At 40.0% G+C, this 19,709-nt stretch overlaps 1 protein-coding gene across 1 annotated transcript in view; it reads left to right on the top strand.

Annotated features, from left to right (window-relative positions):
• The window catches only part of RECK (reversion inducing cysteine rich protein with kazal motifs), a 66,769-nt gene that overhangs the window by 34,114 nt on the left and 12,946 nt on the right, over nucleotides 1-19,709 (top strand). The window contains exons 8-16 of the mRNA XM_086472480.1: nucleotides 2,105-2,138; nucleotides 3,025-3,222; nucleotides 3,634-3,901; nucleotides 5,459-5,638; nucleotides 6,602-6,814; nucleotides 7,564-7,700; nucleotides 9,970-10,110; nucleotides 12,692-12,880; nucleotides 19,114-19,236. Coding sequence (XP_086328606.1) covers nucleotides 2,105-2,138; nucleotides 3,025-3,222; nucleotides 3,634-3,901; nucleotides 5,459-5,638; nucleotides 6,602-6,814; nucleotides 7,564-7,700; nucleotides 9,970-10,110; nucleotides 12,692-12,880; nucleotides 19,114-19,236 — 1,483 coding nt within the window. The remainder of the gene's footprint in view (nucleotides 1-2,104; nucleotides 2,139-3,024; nucleotides 3,223-3,633; nucleotides 3,902-5,458; nucleotides 5,639-6,601; nucleotides 6,815-7,563; nucleotides 7,701-9,969; nucleotides 10,111-12,691; nucleotides 12,881-19,113; nucleotides 19,237-19,709) is intronic.

Here is a 19,709-nt window from a genome sequence, read left to right as displayed (position 1 = left end):
AGAGAGATGCTCTGTATTTACCCTTCCCCATTCAGCCTAACCGAAGGCGAGCAAGCTGCCTGAGAGGAAACCCTCAGCATTCAGATGTTGTAGTTACTGGCATTTTTATGAATTAGCCACTGGGAGTTTTGATCACTTTGGTATTTGCTTTGCTTTTCTCTAATCCTACCTAGACTGTAGGGGAGGAAATCGGGATTGATAAAAACAGGTTGATTGACTCGGATGATCTCTGAGAAGAAAGCAAGTAGAGAATAGGAACTGAAAACCAAACTCCTGCGCTCTAAACAATCTCTAAGACAAAAAGAAAAATAGAAACATCAAGATGATTCCTAACGTGTTTGTATTTTCTTCACTTTAGAAGTGTAATGCTTCCATCTATTTGCAGCAGTACAAATTTTCACAAAAATACTCCAGAGATTATTGGGGATACCCATGTCTCTGCAATGCAGTAAATACGAGTAACTAGCATAGGTGAAAGATCTAGTGAACTGCCGAGCTTAAGTTAGGTCTGCGTCTGAGGTCTCTTCCTTTTCTCATGTAGCAGTGGTAGCACATCTGATATTTTGCTGCACTGAAGCAGGATTTTAATCCCACGTTATGCTTGTGGATCAGTATGACGGTGTTTCTGTTTTCTTCTCTAGATGCTGTGTAAAATACAAATTTGTGTAATGATGGGGATAGGGGAAAAGATGGAGATCAGGAACTTTATGAAGATGGGGATTGTGTTTTGTCACTGTGTTATGTATTTGATCACTTCTTATAATCTGGTCTTCTGACAAGTGTGGAGGTCAGATGTGGAGGGTGTTCAAATTTCTTTTCTTTTTCACCATCTTTGATAACTGGCAACCACATTTTCCAATTCCAACCTCATGACTTCATCTTTTCATGGAGTTCTGGAAAGTTTATATGTGGTATCTATGTTTTTAAGAAGAAATGTGCTTTTTCAGTGTGGGTAAGACTGTGGTTGTTTTGGGCAAGAGTTCAGTAGTCTTGAGAGAGGAGATTCTGCCCCTCTGCTCTGCTCTGGTCAGACCCCCCTGCAGGGCTGCGTCCAGCTCTGGGGGCACCAGCACAAGACAGACACGGACCTGCTCGAGCGGGTCCAGAGGAGGCCACGAAGATGCTGAGGGGCTGGAGCAGCTCCCTGTGAGGACAGGCTGGGAGAGTTGGGGGTGTTCAGCCTGGAGAAGAGAAGGCTCCGGGGAGACCTTGGAGCGGCCTTCAGTGCTGAAAGGGGCTGCAGGAGAGGTGGGGAGGGACTCTGGATCAGGGAGGGTGGTGATAGGGCGAGGGGTAACGGTTTCAAACTGAAAGAGGGGAGATTTAGGCTTAGATATAAGGAAGAAATTCTTCCCTGTGAGGACGATGAGGCGCTGGTCCAGGCTGCCCAGAGAGGTGGTGGAAGCCCCATCCCTGGAAACATTCAAGGTCAGGTTGGACGGGGCTCTGAGGAACCTGATGTAGCTAAAGGTGTCCCTGCTCACTGCAGGGGGTTGGGCTAGACGGGCTTTAGAGGTCCCTTCCAGCCCAAACCATTCCATGATTCTAGGATTGTATTGTGGATTCGAGTCCTCTGAAACAGCAGAGTGTGTGTGTTTCCCCTCTTCTGTCCTTTCCTGTGTGCTATATCCCCAGTGGTACCTTGCGGCTGCAGTTTGAGGGAGCTGGTAGCATGTTTTGGCTCTTCAGGTGTATTGTTGTTGAGTTAGGTTGTTGACATTTTCTATTTGCAGGTGTGCATCTGTGCAGAGTTCTTTTTCTCACATAGAAACTTTAAAATTATTGTCATTAAAAAACAAACAAACCAACCATTTTGGGACATCGTATTGTAGCATACTGTTTCTGAGTTAGTCCGGGAAAGTCTTCTTCTTTACTTGCTTGAATATTTATTTGTGTTATTATGAGTGCACACAGAACTCAAGTGACCCCTGATCTTCTAATTTCCTACTTTCAGTGTTTTTGTATAGTGTTTTTGTTTTAATCCAATCTAATTGGAACAAATAATAACAGTTAGATTTATTAGCTCATTATAAGAAATGACTAGACACTTAAATATTTATTTGAAGTTTTCTGGCTTGTAATGCTATTTTTGTTTTGATTTCAGAATGCTCTCTTTAGTTGTATTAACAGAAATGAAAGTAAGTATGTGAAGAATAGTTTGTCTCTGTTGTTTTTCTTTTATATCATTCTATCCTTTTTTCTCTAAAATGTGAGAAATTCTTTGAGTGTACATATACACAAATCACATGGATTCAGTTCTGTAGGAGGACAAACCACATGCATAAATTTTCTTGCTCAAGTGATAAGGGGATTGGGCTGTTCATATAATTTACATCAGTTTTTCATTTTTGTATCTGTATTTGGTTTTTGTGTCCTGTTTTGACGATTGCTTAGAAGCTTATTTTTACCTTCTGCTTTATTCGTTTGATGAGTGTTAAGTTACAATATTAAATGCATAGCTGAAATCTTGCACCGTGCAAGTATTTTCTTGCCTGATGCCTCTCTATATAAAGTGAGAAGAAATGAGTGTCTCAGGATTAATTCCAATAAAATTATTTCTCAAGAACTGCATATTTAATAACATATCAAAAAATGGGTGAATCACAATACTGCCTCTCTTATTTTTTTTGAATGAGTTTTAGGATACTACTCTCATATTTATTTATTTACTACTAAAATTTGTCTAATAAATCAGTTATAGGACAAATCTGGTTACTTTAAATAAGAACAAAAGAGCTGAAGATAAAATTCAGCTGGCTTGCTGCTGTCTTGAACTGGAGTTCAAGATGGCTGTAGGGACTTTTTTCTCCAGCCAAACAAACAAATGTAATTTGGCCAGTTACCGATATTCCCAGTCATCCTGTAGACAGAGATTATTTTAATAGAGCGTGGAAGAATTTCTTCTTTTTTTTTTTTCCTAGTAATCGCACAAGCGTCACGTGTGTGCTACAGACATGCTCGTTTCTTCATTTCTGTCTGTAGGAACCCATCGATTTTCTGTTGTTTGTTTGTTTGTTTCCCCAGTGGGGTCAGTCTGTTGCAGTTATGCAGGTCATCACACCAACTGTCGGGAATATTGTCAAGCAATTTTTCGGACAGATTCTTCTCCTGGTCCTTCACAAATTAAAGCGGTTGAAAATTACTGTGCCTCTATTAGCCCTCAGCTTATACACTGTGTGAACAACTATACACAGTCATATCCAATGAGAAATCCCACAGATAGTAAGTATAAAAAGTCCTTCTTCACTGAAAGTTATAAAAAATACTGAGAATGTTTGAGGATTGTATGTTCTTTTTAGACATAACCTGTTATTGTTTAGGTCAATTGTATAAATTGTGTTAATGTATTTCTATATTATAATTGTATTTGTATCAGTTTATATAATGATAACTTTTCTTTGTAGGTGCATTATTGATTTTTTTAATTTATTTTTTTTAAAAAAAAATCTACATATTGGTGGTGGGTTTTTTCCAGGATTGATTCTGTTTGCATTTAAAGGAAGCAATATTATTTGAGATTATTTGGTGGGGAGGGAAGCCTCCTTATAGCACTTTTCCTCTGAGGGCTGCTGTGTGATGCGTCTTGGTGGTTGTTGTTTGCTTGATCACTAACTATTTTTAATTTTTTGACAGGTTTGTATTGCTGTGATAGAGCAGAAGACTATGCGTGTCAGACTGCTTGTAAAAGAATTCTGATGTCAATGAAAACAGAGCTTGAGATTGTCGATGGACTTATAGAAGGCTGTAAAACAATGCCTCTCCCTCAGGATCCACTTTGGCAGTGTTTTCTTGAGAGTTCAAGATCTGTTCACCCAGGAGTCACTGTGCACCCTCCGCCTTCAACAGGCCTCGATGGGGCTAAGCTCCATTGCTGTTCGAAAGCAAATTCTTCCACATGTAGGTCAGTATCTCTCCACCCTCATTTCTACTTGTGGAAACACTTCAGAATTTCTCTTGTATCAGGCCTTTGCCCGAATCTTGCTATGTACATCAAATAAAGAGTTGTGTGAATTCTTAGAAAAAATACAAATTTAGGTGATCAGATGGGTGTCACATTCTGTCCAACACGTACTTTGTTCCTCAGAAAATACTGTTCTATAAGAGGAATCACACTTTTCTCACATTTAGCACTGGCTTGTTACAGCAGCCGCACCAAGATAATGAAACCTATGCCTTATTTGTGGTCATAAAAGCCAATTGCAACAAGATGAGGGGGCCTGAACCAGATGCTAGAGACAGCCAAGGGGATAATGATCTGCACAAACTCTCTCAAGTTCCCGGTTGCTGCATGTTAAAACCTTAGCTTAAAACTGCATGTTAAAACCTTAGCAGTATTCCTTACTAGATGCTACTCAGATTCTTTTCAGTGAAAAACAAGTTGGGTCATTTCATAATTAAATAATGGAAGTAACTATTCCGACATTCCAAAAAAAAAAGTTTTCAGCAAATATTGCACAATTGCAAATGACCGTGATTGGAGCCTAAACTAAAAAGTTTAGAGTGGTTATCTGTCCACTTTAAAAATAGATCATTATTGCGTTTTAAATGAATCAATAGTCAAAATAAATTGCAAACATTGATTTTTGAGCTGTTGCTTCCTTCTATATCAAAGTTTCCAGTAACAAAACAATGGATCCTGAATGCAGCAGTATCTTATAAGGAAAACAACACAGTGCAAAAGTATCAATATAAATTCTCACAAGTCTCAAGATTTGTGATGTACATGGCAGAAAAGGGAAGTTCAGTCGTAAAGCCCCCGAGATACGTTATTTCTTAGCACATTGTAGCATAGGGCAGTTGACACAATATCTTTTAGTTGCTTGCTTTGACAATGAGCTCTAGAAATGCATCCTTCCCTCACGTTTTCAATATACAGTAGACTTTCATAATGCAGTCAAGTTCCATACCTTCAGCTGGGAAGGGAACACTTGTGGTTTGTAGGGTATCACTGTGAACAAAGTGGCTGGAGTATTGCTCACACCAGGAAACATCTTGCCCACAAGCAACAAAGAGCACACCTGTTTCAAACATCAGGGCAAAAGAAGAAATGTGTTTTGCTTGCTAGTCATTTCTGTGGGAGGAGAAGGTGTGATTAGAGGTTGTATATTGTCTTGTCAGCGTAGATTTATTACAGGTAAAATTAGGTGGGATAGTTCTCACCTCGAAGTCATTAGTTCAGGTTTCCAGCTGTTAGGTTTTTGTTGGGTATTGCTGTTGTGTATTCTGAAGTCTGTCAGACTCACTAGCTTAAAGATTTGTTAGCATTCTTAAGCAAAACTGGAAAATGTGGAGAACAGTGGAGTTCTGCTTTGAGCACAACGTTTGGATACCGTTGCAGACTTCGCGGGCACTTCTACAGGGCGTGCTGCCTGCTGTGATCAGCAAAGAAACGGTAGCTTTGCTGTATCTGAACGACTGCTGTTCTTTTTTGTTTCTTAGTCTGTGTTTTTTTTTTCAGAGAGCTCTGCACTAAACTTTATAGCACGAGCTGGGGCAATTCACAGAGCTGGCAAGAATTTGATCGCTTTTGTGAGTATAATGCAGTTGAAGTTTCCATGTTGACCTGTTTAGCAGATGTACGAGAACCTTGTCAGCTGGGCTGTAGAAATCTTACTTACTGCACTAATTTTAATAACAGGTAGGAGAGAGACACTGAATATTTTATAAAGGAATTCCTGTGCTTTGATTTAAAAAATAAAATGTTTTTCAGGCTTATTTTGAGGTTGCATGTAGTTGTCTTTCTGCAAATGTTCTTTTAGATAATTTAAAAATAAATAGTTTTTCTTTAGAATAAACTTTTGGAAATGTATTTGACAAGAGACGTAACAAAACTTACAAGAATAAAAGCTAACCCATGAACTTGTAAAATGTCATCATGTATTAGCAGCATATTCCTCTGTCTTGCTGTATAACAAGTAAGCCATGGTTACTGGAATGATGTGTATTACACATAAGGTTAAAATGCTTGTTAAATTTACATGTTACTCTTTTTCAAAATTCCTTGTCTTTCAGAGATATTTCTGTGTTTTTTTTACTCTATAGGGCAAAATGCATGATTTAAAAGTGGTGTCTGAATCAGTAATTGCAAGGTTACAAATTAAATACTTTGAGTTTAAAAAAAAAAACAAACCACATGTAAACTTTTATTAGCTGTTAGAGATCTCTGGCTTTTCCTTGAAAACCGGCATGAGTGTTGTATGAGTAGTAGAATCACATGTGTGATAGATGCAGCCTGGGCAAATATAAATGATAAATCAACTTGCATTAGTGATTCAGCAGGAGACATTCGCACAGATCCTCAGGATATCCAAGATATTTGCTTTTAAGTCAACTTTCCTCAGGTAACAAAAATTTAAGTGATACTTGATCTAAGAGGTAGAGGTGAGAAGGGAGTTTCAGCCTTGAGTCTTAAAGAGCTTATTTTCCTTAAAGACAGAATTCAAATTGATTTTGATCTTGCTTAACTGTGGAAGGGATTCATTTATTTTATACCACAAAAAGCAAGCTGTGTCAAGGTTCATAGAATTCATATAGTGAAGTGTAAATGTGTGGTATTTTCTTTTTCTTGTATACATGCCATATCTTCACTTTTTCTTTTAAGACCAACAGAACTTTTTAGGAGCTGCAATACCCAGTCAGACCAGGGAGCCATGAATGACATGAAGCTGTGGGAAAAAGGGAGTATTAAGATGCCGTTTATAAATATTCCTGTGCTTGATATTAAAAAATGCCAACCAGAAATGTGGAAGGCAATTGCCTGCTCGCTGCAGATTAAACCTTGCCACAGCAAATCTAGAGGAAGTATTATCTGCAAGTAAGTACTGTGGGGAAAAATCCAGTTTAGAGGTTCTGCTAAGGATTTTAATGAGAACTGAAAGGGTGCAGTAGGAATGTGTTTGACTTAGGTTAGGAAAACATGGCAAAGCAAACACTGAAGGAGTGAGCTTGTGCAGTTGCCATTGCTTGGATCTCCATCACTGTAAACAGAAGGTGCTTGCTTGTTAGTGAGATGGATGTATATGCTGTAAAGTTGATTTATTGGTGGGGGTTCTTTTGGCTCTCTGTAAAACCTTTCTCCTTTTTCGGTTTTGGGACCTACTGGTGATTTTCAGCTGACAGAAAGGTCTGAAAGAATGTTTGTTTTTTAAAAAAATTAAGTTTGAAAGTAGGTGATTGGGTAGAAAAGAGACCAGTTAATAGTACAGGTAGTGAGATAGAGTTTTAACCCATATTAGACATTAGTAAATCAAGGAGATGCTTGGTCTGGAAAGATATGTGCATATGATGCCATAAAAAAATAAAGATCACCAAGCCAAAAGTGGAGGAAGAGCAGTGTAAGCAATAGTTCCTGTCTTTGTGTCACGAAATCATTCCTCCCCTGTACGTAAAATGTAGCCTATACATGCGTATATGTATAAACGCTCTGTTGTGAGGCAGGAGGAGAAAGTGGTGGGGATTTGGGGATTTTGGGAAAGGGAAGAAAGTGGAAAGAAATCTTTTTCTTATAAGACCTGTTTTCTTCAAGTAGTGCTCATGAAGTTCTGTTTCTTTATTTATCTGAAGATCAGATTGTGTGGAAATACTGAAGAAATGTGGAGACCATAATAAATTCCCTGAAGGCCACACAGCTGAAAGTATTTGTGAGCTCCTGTCTCCAACAGATGACTTGGAGAACTGTATCCCATTGGATACGTACCTGAGTAAGTATCAACATACCTGTGCAACAAAACTGGAACCCAAGGTACTTTGAATGCTTACGGTTGCTTTTGATAGTTTTCATTATTTCTTTTAAAGAAAATTGTGTTGAATTTGAGACATTTTATTTAGTGTGTTAGAGAAAATCGGCTTTTTCAAATTGCCATAGCTCATTATGTTTATTCCTTCTTGTGTTGGGTGTACGTGGCAAGGCTGTTTCGGTAGGGGTGGAGGCAGTGGGAGAAGATGTCAGGGGCTGCACCGTGCCAGACACAGCCAGCTCGGCAACAGGCCCGCTGTAGGCCAAAGCTGAGCCGCTCAGCAAGGTTTGTGGTGCCTCTGTGAAAACGTGTTTAAGAAATGGCAAAAAGTGCCAGACAGGTGGAGGAGAAGGGAGCAGGAAGAGTGAGAAACAACAGAGGAGGAACGAAGGTGAGAGGAGCAGGAGGAGAAGAGGAGGTGCTCCATGGTGGAGCCGAGGTCCACAAGGCAGCCTGTGGGGGACCACGGGCCGCAGCAGGTGGGAATGCCCTGAAGGAAGCTGCAGGCCATGGAGAGCCCGTGCTGGAGCAAAGGCGTGAGAAGGAATGAGCGGCAGAGAGAAGCTGCTGTGTGCTGACCGTAGTCACCATCATCCCCCCCTTCTCAGTCCCACTGCATCACTTGGGCAGGGGCAGAGAAATATGGAGGGAAGGAGTGAAGGTGAGCTTGGGAAAGGGAGGAAGAAAGAAGTTGCTTTGATGTTTGTCTTTTTTTATTCCCATTATGTGAATATGTAATTAGATATTTATTTAAATTGGCAATAAATTTAATTCATTTTCCCCAAGTCAAGTCAGTTTTGCCTGCAAGGGTAGTTCTTATGCACTCTCCCAGCTTTTATCTCAGCTCATGAGCTTTTCTCTTCCTGCTTTACCTGTTTTCCACTGTCGTTCCGTTTGGGGTGGGAGTTTGGCTCTTAGCCAAGGCTAACCCGCCACGCTTCTCCTTCGGGGACTTCGTATATTCAGTGCAAGTACACTGATCTGTATCACCTGATAGTCCAGCTTGTTGAATTTCAGTGATTTTACCTACTTGCAAATAGACTAGTTCATCTTACTTTAAGAAAACACTGTTCTTCAAGAAGTCATCTCACATGCCAAAAAATACTGTAATAATAAAACCACTAGCAGTATTTATTTACAGGACAAAAGCAGAAGCATGCTTGGGAGGAGTGATCTCAAATAAATGTCACTTAAACAACAGCATGATTTAGAGCACAAGTTCTTGATGTACAAAATTACGCTTTTGCCTGATGCATAAACTCTGTTCTTTAACTGTGCAATTAGAATAATCAAAACCCAAAATAACTCTTGGGGCAATAGAACGTGAGTTTAATAGGTACATGGAAGAATTAAGGGTTTTGATTCTATTTTCTTCCAGAATGTCTTGTCCCTCAGTGTGGAACTCAATTGTATTAGTAAGCTTTTGTCTTGGTTCTAGATTTCATTTAAATGCATCTTTTTACATTGTTTTCCAAATCTGCTCTAACCTATTACTACTTCCTATTGCATATTTATCTCTTTAGGATTTAGACCTTTTTAGCTGTATAGAATGTATCTATTCTAGACCTTCCAAATTAAATTTTGATATTTATTTGTCAGAATACAAGGAACTTTGAAAATAGTAAAATTTTGGTTAGTAAGAGCTGCAGCTGAAAGCATACCCCAACAAATAGATTGTTCCCAGAGAGACTATGTATTGAAGCTTTGGGTAGTTCTTTCCATTTAGCTCCTGCTCCGTTTAGCTCCTGCTTTTCCATGTTGACCTCCCTTTCCTCAGTCTTGTAACAGGAGAACCTTACTAGTCAGTTCAAGGGAAGACAGAAACAACACTTTATCAATGATAGCGAACTTGGTTAAAGACCACGTGTACTTTAAACCTCCAATTTGTTAATCGTTGGCTGTGGGAGTTCTCTTGATTAAACTGCCGCTCATTGTCACTTTGTATTTTTGTCATATAGAGAAAATTATGGGGGAAACAAGATAAAGGAAATATATTTTGCTTGCTGGGTCATTATTTCCAGGATTGAGGACTAAACTTTTGAAATAAGTTAACTACCTTGTCATGTCAAGCTTCTACAAGTACAGTTAAAAACATAAAAAAACAAAACACAAAAAATATTTCATATAGAATTGTCAAAAATATGATTTTACTGAATATAAGAAATGCCATGCTTTAGTCAAGAAAAATAAACCTCATTTCAATCCATATAGATGCTGTATATTCTGTTTTCAGGCCCAAGTTCTTTAGGTAACATTGTAGAAGATGTTACACATCCGTGTAATCCAAATCCATGCGCAGCTAATCAGTTATGTGAAGTAAATAGAAAAGGATGCCAGTCTGGAGAGCTGTGTCTTCCGTATTTGTGTGTGCCAGGTAAGGGGTTTTGGACTTCTGTGTACCTGCATTTTGCTCATAAACATATGTTACTGAAATTTGTTGAAAGTTTTGAAGTGAATTGCTCATATCCCAAAAGAACTGTTATCACAATGATTTTGTGTTTTCAAAAGCCGTAGCCTACCTTCTAGCTCTTTTCAGTGTCTTTCTATTTTTATTGTCCACTGAAATGTAATGTCTTGTTAGAAGATACATTACTTTGTTTCAGAAGAAATAAATGTCTGTGCATGGTCTCTAAGCAGCCTGCCTGCTCTTTAAAATTACAAGCGTGCGATACTGCAAACAGCGTAGCTTGCTGCTGCTGCAGACGCCGTGACATGTATTTCCCTCTATGTCCGTACATTATTAGCTGTATCTGCATTCCTTTCCTTACTGGTGAGATAAATGCACATTATGTCTTGCCTTGAAATGAATGAAAATGAGGCTGTCAGTCTTGGGAGGACATCTTGAGAGCTCTGAGAATCTGATCGAATGCAGAGTGCCCTGGGATGTGCATCTGCATTGGCAGCAATTCCGGTGTTATATTAAAGTTCAAGATGGTGTCTTACATGGAATTGTCCCAAATCCTTCTTCATAGGCCAGGTCAACTTCTCAAAATACCTCCAGCAGCTCATGGGTAAGGAGTTCCAATCTGAGTAAATTAAGACTCGGACTTTTTCTTCAGAGCTTTGCTGTTGCTGTTTCACTGGATTCAGAGTGCCCAGGTTTTGGGCTTGGGAAGGAGGTGACATGGCACATAATTTGTTTGCCTCTCCTTTCTTCTCTCTACCACTTGAGCTTGCAGCACTGGTGCAGCATCTCTGCACTTCATCTGTGAGGACTGATGGCGCTGTTGGTTCATTGGCTGGAGAAGGCGGCAGGACCGCCAGGCAGATTAGCTCTGTGTCTCTTCCAAAGCTGTGCCTAGACTCCTAGTGTGGAGGAAAATGACACTGACTTTGGGAAACAGCAACAATATCGGCAATGGATCTTGTGCTGCCTCGTCCTTTCACAAGACCCACAGTACCACTTCTCGTTGAAGATGACATCTGGAGATGCAGCCGTACGCAGCTGACTGCATTGCCGCTGCGTTGAGCGATACATTTAACGTAGGTGCACTGCACTAGAAAGGCATTCGTGGCCATTTGCAACTATTTTTTTAGAGCACAGGTGTTGTCTGAGTTCTGTGAGCTGATCGAGGAGAGAGCCTCCTGTAGAATGAGTTCCAGCTGCCTAACTTTGAAATAGCAGACTTGGATGGTGTTCTACGGAAGGAGGTCGGAGGCTGTACGATGGCCAACTTCGGCAGCCCCTTCATGGTTCCACCTTGACATCAGTAGTGCTTGCCACAATTCTTCCCCTTCCTTTAGAGCAGAAGGTATCATTCAGGGACATGAGGGGTCACCTGTGGTTCTTGAAGCAAAGAGGAAAGTTTGCATTTGGTGACTGCTTGAGCACGTACGTTGAGAGAGACTGAGCGAGTGAGGGCAACAGATTTTTAAACTGAATCGCACGAAGCAGCCTCCTTTCTAGAGGCAGTGATAGAGAGCATTGCCGTGACTGTCTCCCGTCAGTTCCCTGAGCCTCTTTTGGTCCAGCAGTTCTGTGGCTGGTCAGCAGTTTCTCCAGTGATTTTTAATTACAAAGAGGAAAACTGGGTTTTGCTTCACTCATACGTCTGCTACACTTGTGCTTTTCTAGACGTGAGGATAGACTTCAGCTCATTCTTGTTGTGAGCCTAGCGACGTTTGGTTATGGTTCTATGGCCGTTACAAAATACTTTTATTTTTCTGAAGAGCTGAGCGTTATTAATACAGAGGTTGCATTGTCTTCACTTTCTGCAAAAGCTGTTCAAAGGGATCTGAAAACAAGCTCACCCGGAGCTTTTGAAGAGGCAGTTTACTTCCTCTAGAGGTTGGAAGGTGACTCCTGTGTTTGGATTCAGTCTTCTGATTGGTTGAAAGTTTTGGAGGATTTGTTGAAGGTCATCACTTCTAGGGTGATTTTAACCTACTATTTTTTTTTCCTTGTAATTTTTGAAACCATTTTTCTTCTTTTCCATTTTTTTTTTTAAATCCAGTGTTCCTGCTTTTTCCTCCCTTTCTTCTTTCTTCACATCTACCTGTAAGAGTCCTTCAGTGTTCACATGAGAGATATAGGTAGGGAAGGAAGACACGATAAATACATGAGTGGAAATGACTGGGCTTTACTTGTGAGACCCTTTAATTCAGGTTCTTTGTTGGAGAGAGTGAAGCATCTGTGGTATTTGTCATATCACATGCATTTCATACTACTACAGAACTGTGGAAAATGAAATTACTTGAGAACTGTTGGAATTACCAGTCTTTTTTTCTGAAGTGACATTTCTACAGGTACTTCAGAACATTGTCTCAAGCAGGTATCTTCTGTTTCTGCTATTTGTTGCCTCTATGAAATGAGTGAATTTGTCTAAAGGGCAAGAGTGGGGCTGCTTTAGGAACACCTTAGCTTTTTCACAAGTCAAAGAGTAGTAGTTATTTTTGTTGGTGGCCCTTGCTGAACTATTTATTAAATATGAGCTAAAATTTCTTATTTTATATAGGTTGCAAGCTGGGAGAAGCTTCAGATTTTATTGTCCGTCAAGGTACACTTATTCAGGTTCCATCCTCAGCTGGTGATGTTGGTTGTTACAAGATTTGTACCTGTGGACACAGTGGATTGCTAGAAAACTGCATGGAAATGCGTTGTGTTGACCTCCAAAAATCATGCATCGTTGGAGGACAAAGAAAAAGTAAGTATTAGGACAGCAATTATCTCTCTATACGGCACCTGCTCCTTAAGTAACGAATTTTGAGGTACATACGAAGACCCAGAGGATCTGAATGCTGAGTTTATCAGAAAATACAAAAGTCAGTGTTTGCATCCCTATATATAGTGCCTGTTTAAGTCTTAGGTATGCCTGAGGGTTCCGTTATTTAAATCAGTACTGAACTGTGTCTGTCTCAACCAAAGAGAGTCCCGTGTGAAGCGTGCATCATTTTTCAACCAAAAGGTCGCTGACTGGCCTCACACCTGTATTGTCTGGTGCTTGTTACAGGTAGCTTCCTTTCTGGTAGAAGAACCTGCTGGTGGGAGCTCTGGGGATTGGGGAGGGAGAAAGTTCTGAGAGGAGCCCGTAGGCAGCAGGGATGAAGCAACAGCAGCAAAACAAATTGCTCTGCTTGAAGCATGCTGTAGTTCTGAGGTTTAAGCGCAGTGTAGCTGACTGGAAATGGCTGCCCATGTCCTGGATTCCAGCTTTGCGGGTACTCTCCGTCTGCTTTTAGCAGCGTTGGATGTCCAGTGACCCATAGAGGTGTCTGGGGAAGAGTATGAGGAAAGGCAGAGGATTTAATCATACTTTCTGTGAATATTCTCCCAGAATCTGTTCTGTGCTTCAGACCACAGACCCCTTGAGCAGAGGGTGGTTTCTTTAATAGCTCCAAATGGTTTGGGGTGGTTTTCGTTTGGTTTGTTGGGTTTTTTTCTTCCATGGACTTTAAATAGGTGTTAAAAAAAGTCTGAAACTTTTATCATGAGCTATAACCTCTGGCAAGAGGTTCCACGTGCTATGATATGTGTGCCTAAAAACACTCCTCTTTTTTTTGTTTTTTCTTTTTTGTGGGGTTTGCAGGGGATTTCTTTTAATTTGAGCCTCGATAGTTTGTTTTGTCTGGTTCCTCTTAGTTCATGAGATTCATCCTAATTTTTGTATTGAAAAAGCTGATGAACAATTGTTCCCTATTTGCCTTCTCTTTCAGACCTCTGTCATATTCCCTCAGCTTTCTGGGTTTTTCTCCAAGCCAGTTGCTATTCGATGTAACCATTCCTTATGTGAAAACAGTTGTATACTTTTGACCCTATTTGTTACCCTACTGTGTACCTTTTTCTAGTTCTTACATTTACTTTTGAAATGGGAACTGGAACTTCACACACCATCACAATGCAAGTGCCCAATCAAGTGTGTGTAATAGCAAACTGATGTTCCGTTCGTATTCATTCTGAACATTATCTTTTTTTGGCTGCTGATTCTGTTGACATCATGCTTTCACAGAGCTGTCTGTTGTAACACCATGGTCCAGTTCTTAAGTGGAAATGATCAGCTCACAGCTCGTTGTGTGAATTGTAGAGATTTACTTTATGTTCAATACAATGAATGTTCTCTGCTGTGTCCTTTCCTAGTTGCTCAGTGTGGTGAGATTTTTCTTGCAGTTCTTCCTAACTTGGTCCTTTGTACCTTAATGTTACTGATAGACTTCGTCATGTAAATATTTGCATTTGTTTTTTGGATCACATACAAATGTGTTGAACTGAGTAGCCACTGCATAGATCGTGGAGACTCCTCCGGTGACCTCCCTTCATTATCCATTTATTCTGTTTTAGTTATTTATCCATGTGAGCGCCTTTTTTTCCTATCCTTACTTTTTTTCTTGAAAGCCTATGTTAAAGAGCTATTAAATGTCTATTGGGTGTTGAAGTGTATCAACCTGATTTTCTGTGGTCCATGTTCTTATTGACTCCTTCAGTAATCCTAAAAGATTTGGTTTGTGACATGCCAAAAACTAGGGTTCCTTTACCCAAGGTACCATATTTAGGTAGGCATCCACTGATGCAAATTTTTATACTTTTACGACATTTGCGTTGCACCAAATTTGCACTGAAGTTTGCCTATCTTTATTATCCACAGAACCCTTTTGAACAATAGATACATATATACTTTTGCCCACTTGCATTGGTATCCAAACCCTGGGGAAGTTGAAAGCAAGATGTTACAAATAAGTTCGCTTATATTAGCAGGTATTTCACACCTGAGTTCATCTGGAATTTTTTGGTGAATACCTTCTGGTCTTGCAGAGTTGTTAACGTTTGTCTGTCCAAGAGCTGCTTTTGAGGCAGGTTCTCTAATACATTGGCCGTGAAGAGATACTCAGCTTAGACCTTTAACTTCCTCTGCACAGAACAGGGATGCAAGAATTTTTTTTACTTTTTGTTGTGGTTGTTGACTTGTCTTCTGAGTGGTTCTTCTGTGTATGGATCAGGTGTTCCCTGTATGGTCCTCCCTCCTACCAGAAACCTAGCTGTCAGTGTAAAAGTCACATAAACTTGGGTTTATCAAAATAGTTGTTGATGTCTGAATTGGCAGTGAAGAAACCCAGTAATCACTGGATGTGTTCCCAGTAGACACATGCACAGAGGCGTGCATACACACACACTGCTAACGTGGCCAGCCACGCTGGTGGGCACAGACAGAAATTGGTGCTGTTACTACATAAACACACATGGCAGTAACATGAACATCAACAGCAAATACGGCCCAAGCCTGTTCCTGTTCTGCCACTGCTCAGAAATGAAGCCCACTGATGAACTACATGCACACACACACAGGGTAACAGTAGGATTAAATAAAAATATAAAGATAGATTGTGGTGATCAAGTGAGAGAAGCCTATCGGCCAGCCACCTGCTTCCACTCAACCGTTCCCCTTTTCCCTCAAACCTTCCTGCGTCATCCGTCGTAACTCCTCCTTTTCCTCATCTTTGAGCCTTCCACTAAACATCCCGTAATCGGTTTTGCACAATCCCTTTTCCCTTGGCATCACGTCATAAATCTGATACCCTTCAGACACAGGTTCTTGTGCCCTTCTGGAGAGGGCGTTTCGTTTGCCAAGTGGCGTTGGCGAGTGCGACGCCGAGGACAGCGGTGACGGGGCTGCTCTGCTGATGCGCCTGGGTGCGTGGGAAGGACAATCCTCTGCGCTTGGATTTCTTTGAAACCTTCATAGCCTGCCGTTCAGTATCACAAGGCGGCCTGTGCCTTTCAGAAAAATAACTTCCTAATTTTTTAATTAAATTAATATTAAATAAGAATTATAGTTTAACATATTAGTCAGTGGGGCTAACATATGCTTGAAAAATGAACGTGTAAGTGGATACAGCTGATAGCAAAGGTATATTGAACACTGTGGTGCTTTAAAGCCTTCCTCAGCATGGTGGGTCTAGACCTGCTGGTTTCCTTCTGCCAGGTGACTGTAAGATGAACAGCTTTTTATTTTGACAATAAAGAACACTATCTATCTTTTTCTTGACTGAGATTTAAATTACTAATTTTCTAAAATTACCGTTAGTGTTCAGAGGTTAAATTAGCATGGGTAACAAGCGTTAATTGGGTTCTACTTAATTTGACAGTCAAAGTAGTTGAAAGAAACACGACAAATGATGCTACTTAAAAGATGATACTGATTTATTTTCTGATTTATTCATTGCTTGTGGGTTTTAAAGGTGTATTTTTGTCATGCAAACCAGCGCTGTGCTCTTTGTAAGAGACAACAAAATAAAAAGCTACTACTAAGATAGAGAAAAATCTTATAAAAATAGCTTGAATATAAAATAGAATCTGTGCTGAGCCGTAACCTGTCTGAAGCTGATGTCTTTGAATCTGTCGGCAAGCGAGAGATTTTCTGCTCATAAACAGTTACAGATTTCAGCACTGGACATTGTTTAGTCTGTCTGTAAATCAGCCCTTTTAAAATAGTGTCAAACTGAAGTCCAAGCATAACTAAAGCAAGTCAAAGGTACCTGAGAAGTCCAAAATAAGTCACTTTTTTTTACCACGTAAAAAGAGTTATTTTCACTTTAAGTAAATCTTAAGAATCAGGGCACTTGCTGTAGTTACGTTGGTCACAATCGTGATTTTCTGATGGTGAACCAAACCCTGAAATCATGAAAAGTAAGTAACTGAGATATTGCTTTCTCTTAAAAGATACCAAGCAGAGCTGAAATTGTACCATTATTTTCATCACTCAGGAAGGTCTGCTTGTAATGTTCCATGCATGGACAGCTTGTAAAGGTTGGGGGGGATTTTTGTTCTTCCAAAGAGAAAGTCAGCCAAACATAGTTAAAACTTTTGGGTTTATTGCCAAATTGGTACTACTTGTTCATGGAAGCAGAACACTGAAAACATTTTTCAGTATGGGCAGTTATAGAAGGTATGTGGTGGAAGTAGATGCTTTTAAAACACAGTCATTAGCAAATATATTATTTAAATTTTGACTGAGACCTTTTATGGACCGTTCTGTCCAAAGAGACTTGTACTTTTTCTGAACATAATCACAAAAATGTCAGAAGTTGTTTTACATTTGCATAGGGAGGAGCTGTCTCTTGTGGTAACTGTAACAACAATACGTGCAGCTGGTAGGTGTTCAGTAAGTGCTGTCCATTTGAAAGAAAAAACAAAAAACGAAAAAACTCCAAACGAACCACTATGAAACCAAAACCAGACAGCTTCCTCTCTCTTACCATAATTACTCATCAAGTGTATGTGGTGATTAAAACTGTGTATAATAAAAGATAAAAATCACTATGTTTCAAATTCATTAGATTAAAAATTTATGGTCACCATATGAACTTTTTGTAGTGCCTATATTTAATCCGTTTCTGTGTCAGTTGCAAACAGCCAAGGTTTAGTCATAAAATCCAAATTGTGTTTTTTAAAACTGTTCTCTATAAACCAACCAACCCCTAAAGCTTTATCTGATGCTGGGATTTTGTGTGTGGTGAATTGGCTCCAGTTAACGAAACAACTGCTGATGAAGGGGACAGTTTGTTGTGTGCACTGACAGTGAGAGCCAGTGGTCTTGCCAAGTTTTCGAGTGGCTCCTAAGTCAGTTACTCTGAAGAATCACCTAAGAGATCCCGTGTTTGGCATTACCTTCAAACCTTGGAAACTTTTCTGCTTCCCTGCTGACCAGTTCCTTCTTCCTAGCATGGTGCTGTGGTTTAAACAGAGCTTCTTGTGCTGCAGTCTTTCTCTCGCTCTTGTTCTGCCATCTCAGGAGTACCTCTCCTGAACGGCTCAAATGCTGGGGATTTTCCTTATGCCCCTGCAATAATTTTCAAAAATTCTAATCCTTTATCTCAAGTCTTTGAAAAGAGATTAGAGAGCGCTGTGATGTTTTATAAGGTGCAGTTTACTCTTAGGTTTTCCTGAAGAGCCGTGTATTTGTTGGTCGTCTTTAATAACGGATTTGGTTATGGATGGATTGACTGTCACCAACAGGAGTTGGTTCTGCATAAAACATACAACACAGCGAAGGGCAGTCATACAGACGGCCCACGGAACCCAACTTCAATTGCTCAATTGAAGAAAAATTCCCTAAGTTTGCAGTTTGGTTCTTAGATTCAAGTGTGAAGAAGTTACTGACTTACAAAATGCAAAAATGAGGCCGATTGCTCCGTCCTTCAAACACAGCTGAGAGTCAGCTGCGTGACAGAGTGCTCCTTTCTGAAAGGCAGTGGGTGAGCACAGCCTCTGGGGGGCTGGTGCTGGGTCTAGACCTGGGTTCAGCTTTGCTCCAGCCTTGCTCCCTGCTTGGGACAAAGCTGCATTATAACTTGTACTGCTTGTGGGGCTGAAATGATGACTATAGTGGATGCTGCAAAATAACAAAGGTCGGAATGAAGCGTTGGCACTTCTTACCTCTTGACAGAAAGTACACACGAAGGAAGGAAATGAGTACTGCAGAGGAGCTTTGCATCGTGTAGGAGAATATGGCTGACAGTTTAGCAGTCCTGCATAGCATTAACTTAGGAGAAGTTATCTTTACAAAACCTTTACCTTAAAAAAATCTGGAGCTTGCAAGACAGAATTTGTCTACCGTTTCGTCTGTTTTCTGAGTGTATTTCTTTTTGCAGCTTTAAATTGTTCTTAAAGAAAAAAAGAAAGCCCAGCTTACACAGGCTTCCTTGTTTAACTGATTAATCAAAACCAGATGTGAACAGACTGTTTCTTTAAGTGCAAAACTTGAAATCTAAAAAAAGATAGAAATTTCAGTGGGAAAATAAACTGAGGAGGGGAAAATACAGGAACAATTAACAATGAAAATGTAGTATCTATGTAATACATATGAGTATATCTGTGTAACATACAAGTTTATAGTCTTCTGGTATTTTTGCATTAATTGTACGCATTTGCTTAATTTCTTTGAAGGCCATGGAACATCCTTTAATATAGATTGTAATGTCTGTTCCTGTTTTGCTGGAAACTTGATATGTTCTACACGTCAGTGTCTAACTGAGCATAGTTCAGAAGATGAACGTCGGAAGTTTACAGGTAACTTTCCAAACTGTGGAAACTGTAAGTTTAATATTCTTAGAGCGAGGATTAGCTTCTAAAATCTTTCTACAGTGCTAATGGAAAAATGCTGATAATATGTTATTAATATGTTCTTTAAACTACTTTTCTCATGTCCAGCCTGCACTTCAGAAAAAACACATACCTTTGGGAAAAAAAAAAAAAAAAATCAGTGCTGAAAAATAGAATGGTGGTATGTAGAAATAGGTAGAGACAGGGTAATGCCACTGGGGACAAGAGATAGGGAGTTTGGGGAAAAAATGGAGAAAGCTGAGCAGCATCAGTGGGGAGGCAGGGCACAAACTGCTCTGCCTCCTGCTTCCAAGGGCAGCACCCGCGCTACAGCGCGGCGCGTTGAGAGGAGGGAGGGAGTGGTTGCGGACAGGGCCCACCTTTGCGTTCGCTGGGAAGCAAAGATACCGTAGTGACCCTGTGTGTATTTTCTGGCGTAG

This window comes from Leptosomus discolor, chromosome 13, assembly GCF_034619465.1.
Source record: "Leptosomus discolor isolate bLepDis1 chromosome 13, bLepDis1.hap2, whole genome shotgun sequence".
Lineage (NCBI taxonomy): Eukaryota > Metazoa > Chordata > Aves > Leptosomiformes > Leptosomidae > Leptosomus > Leptosomus discolor.
The sequence above is the reverse complement of the archived record's forward strand: the minus strand, read 5'-3'. Positions and strand labels throughout refer to the sequence as shown.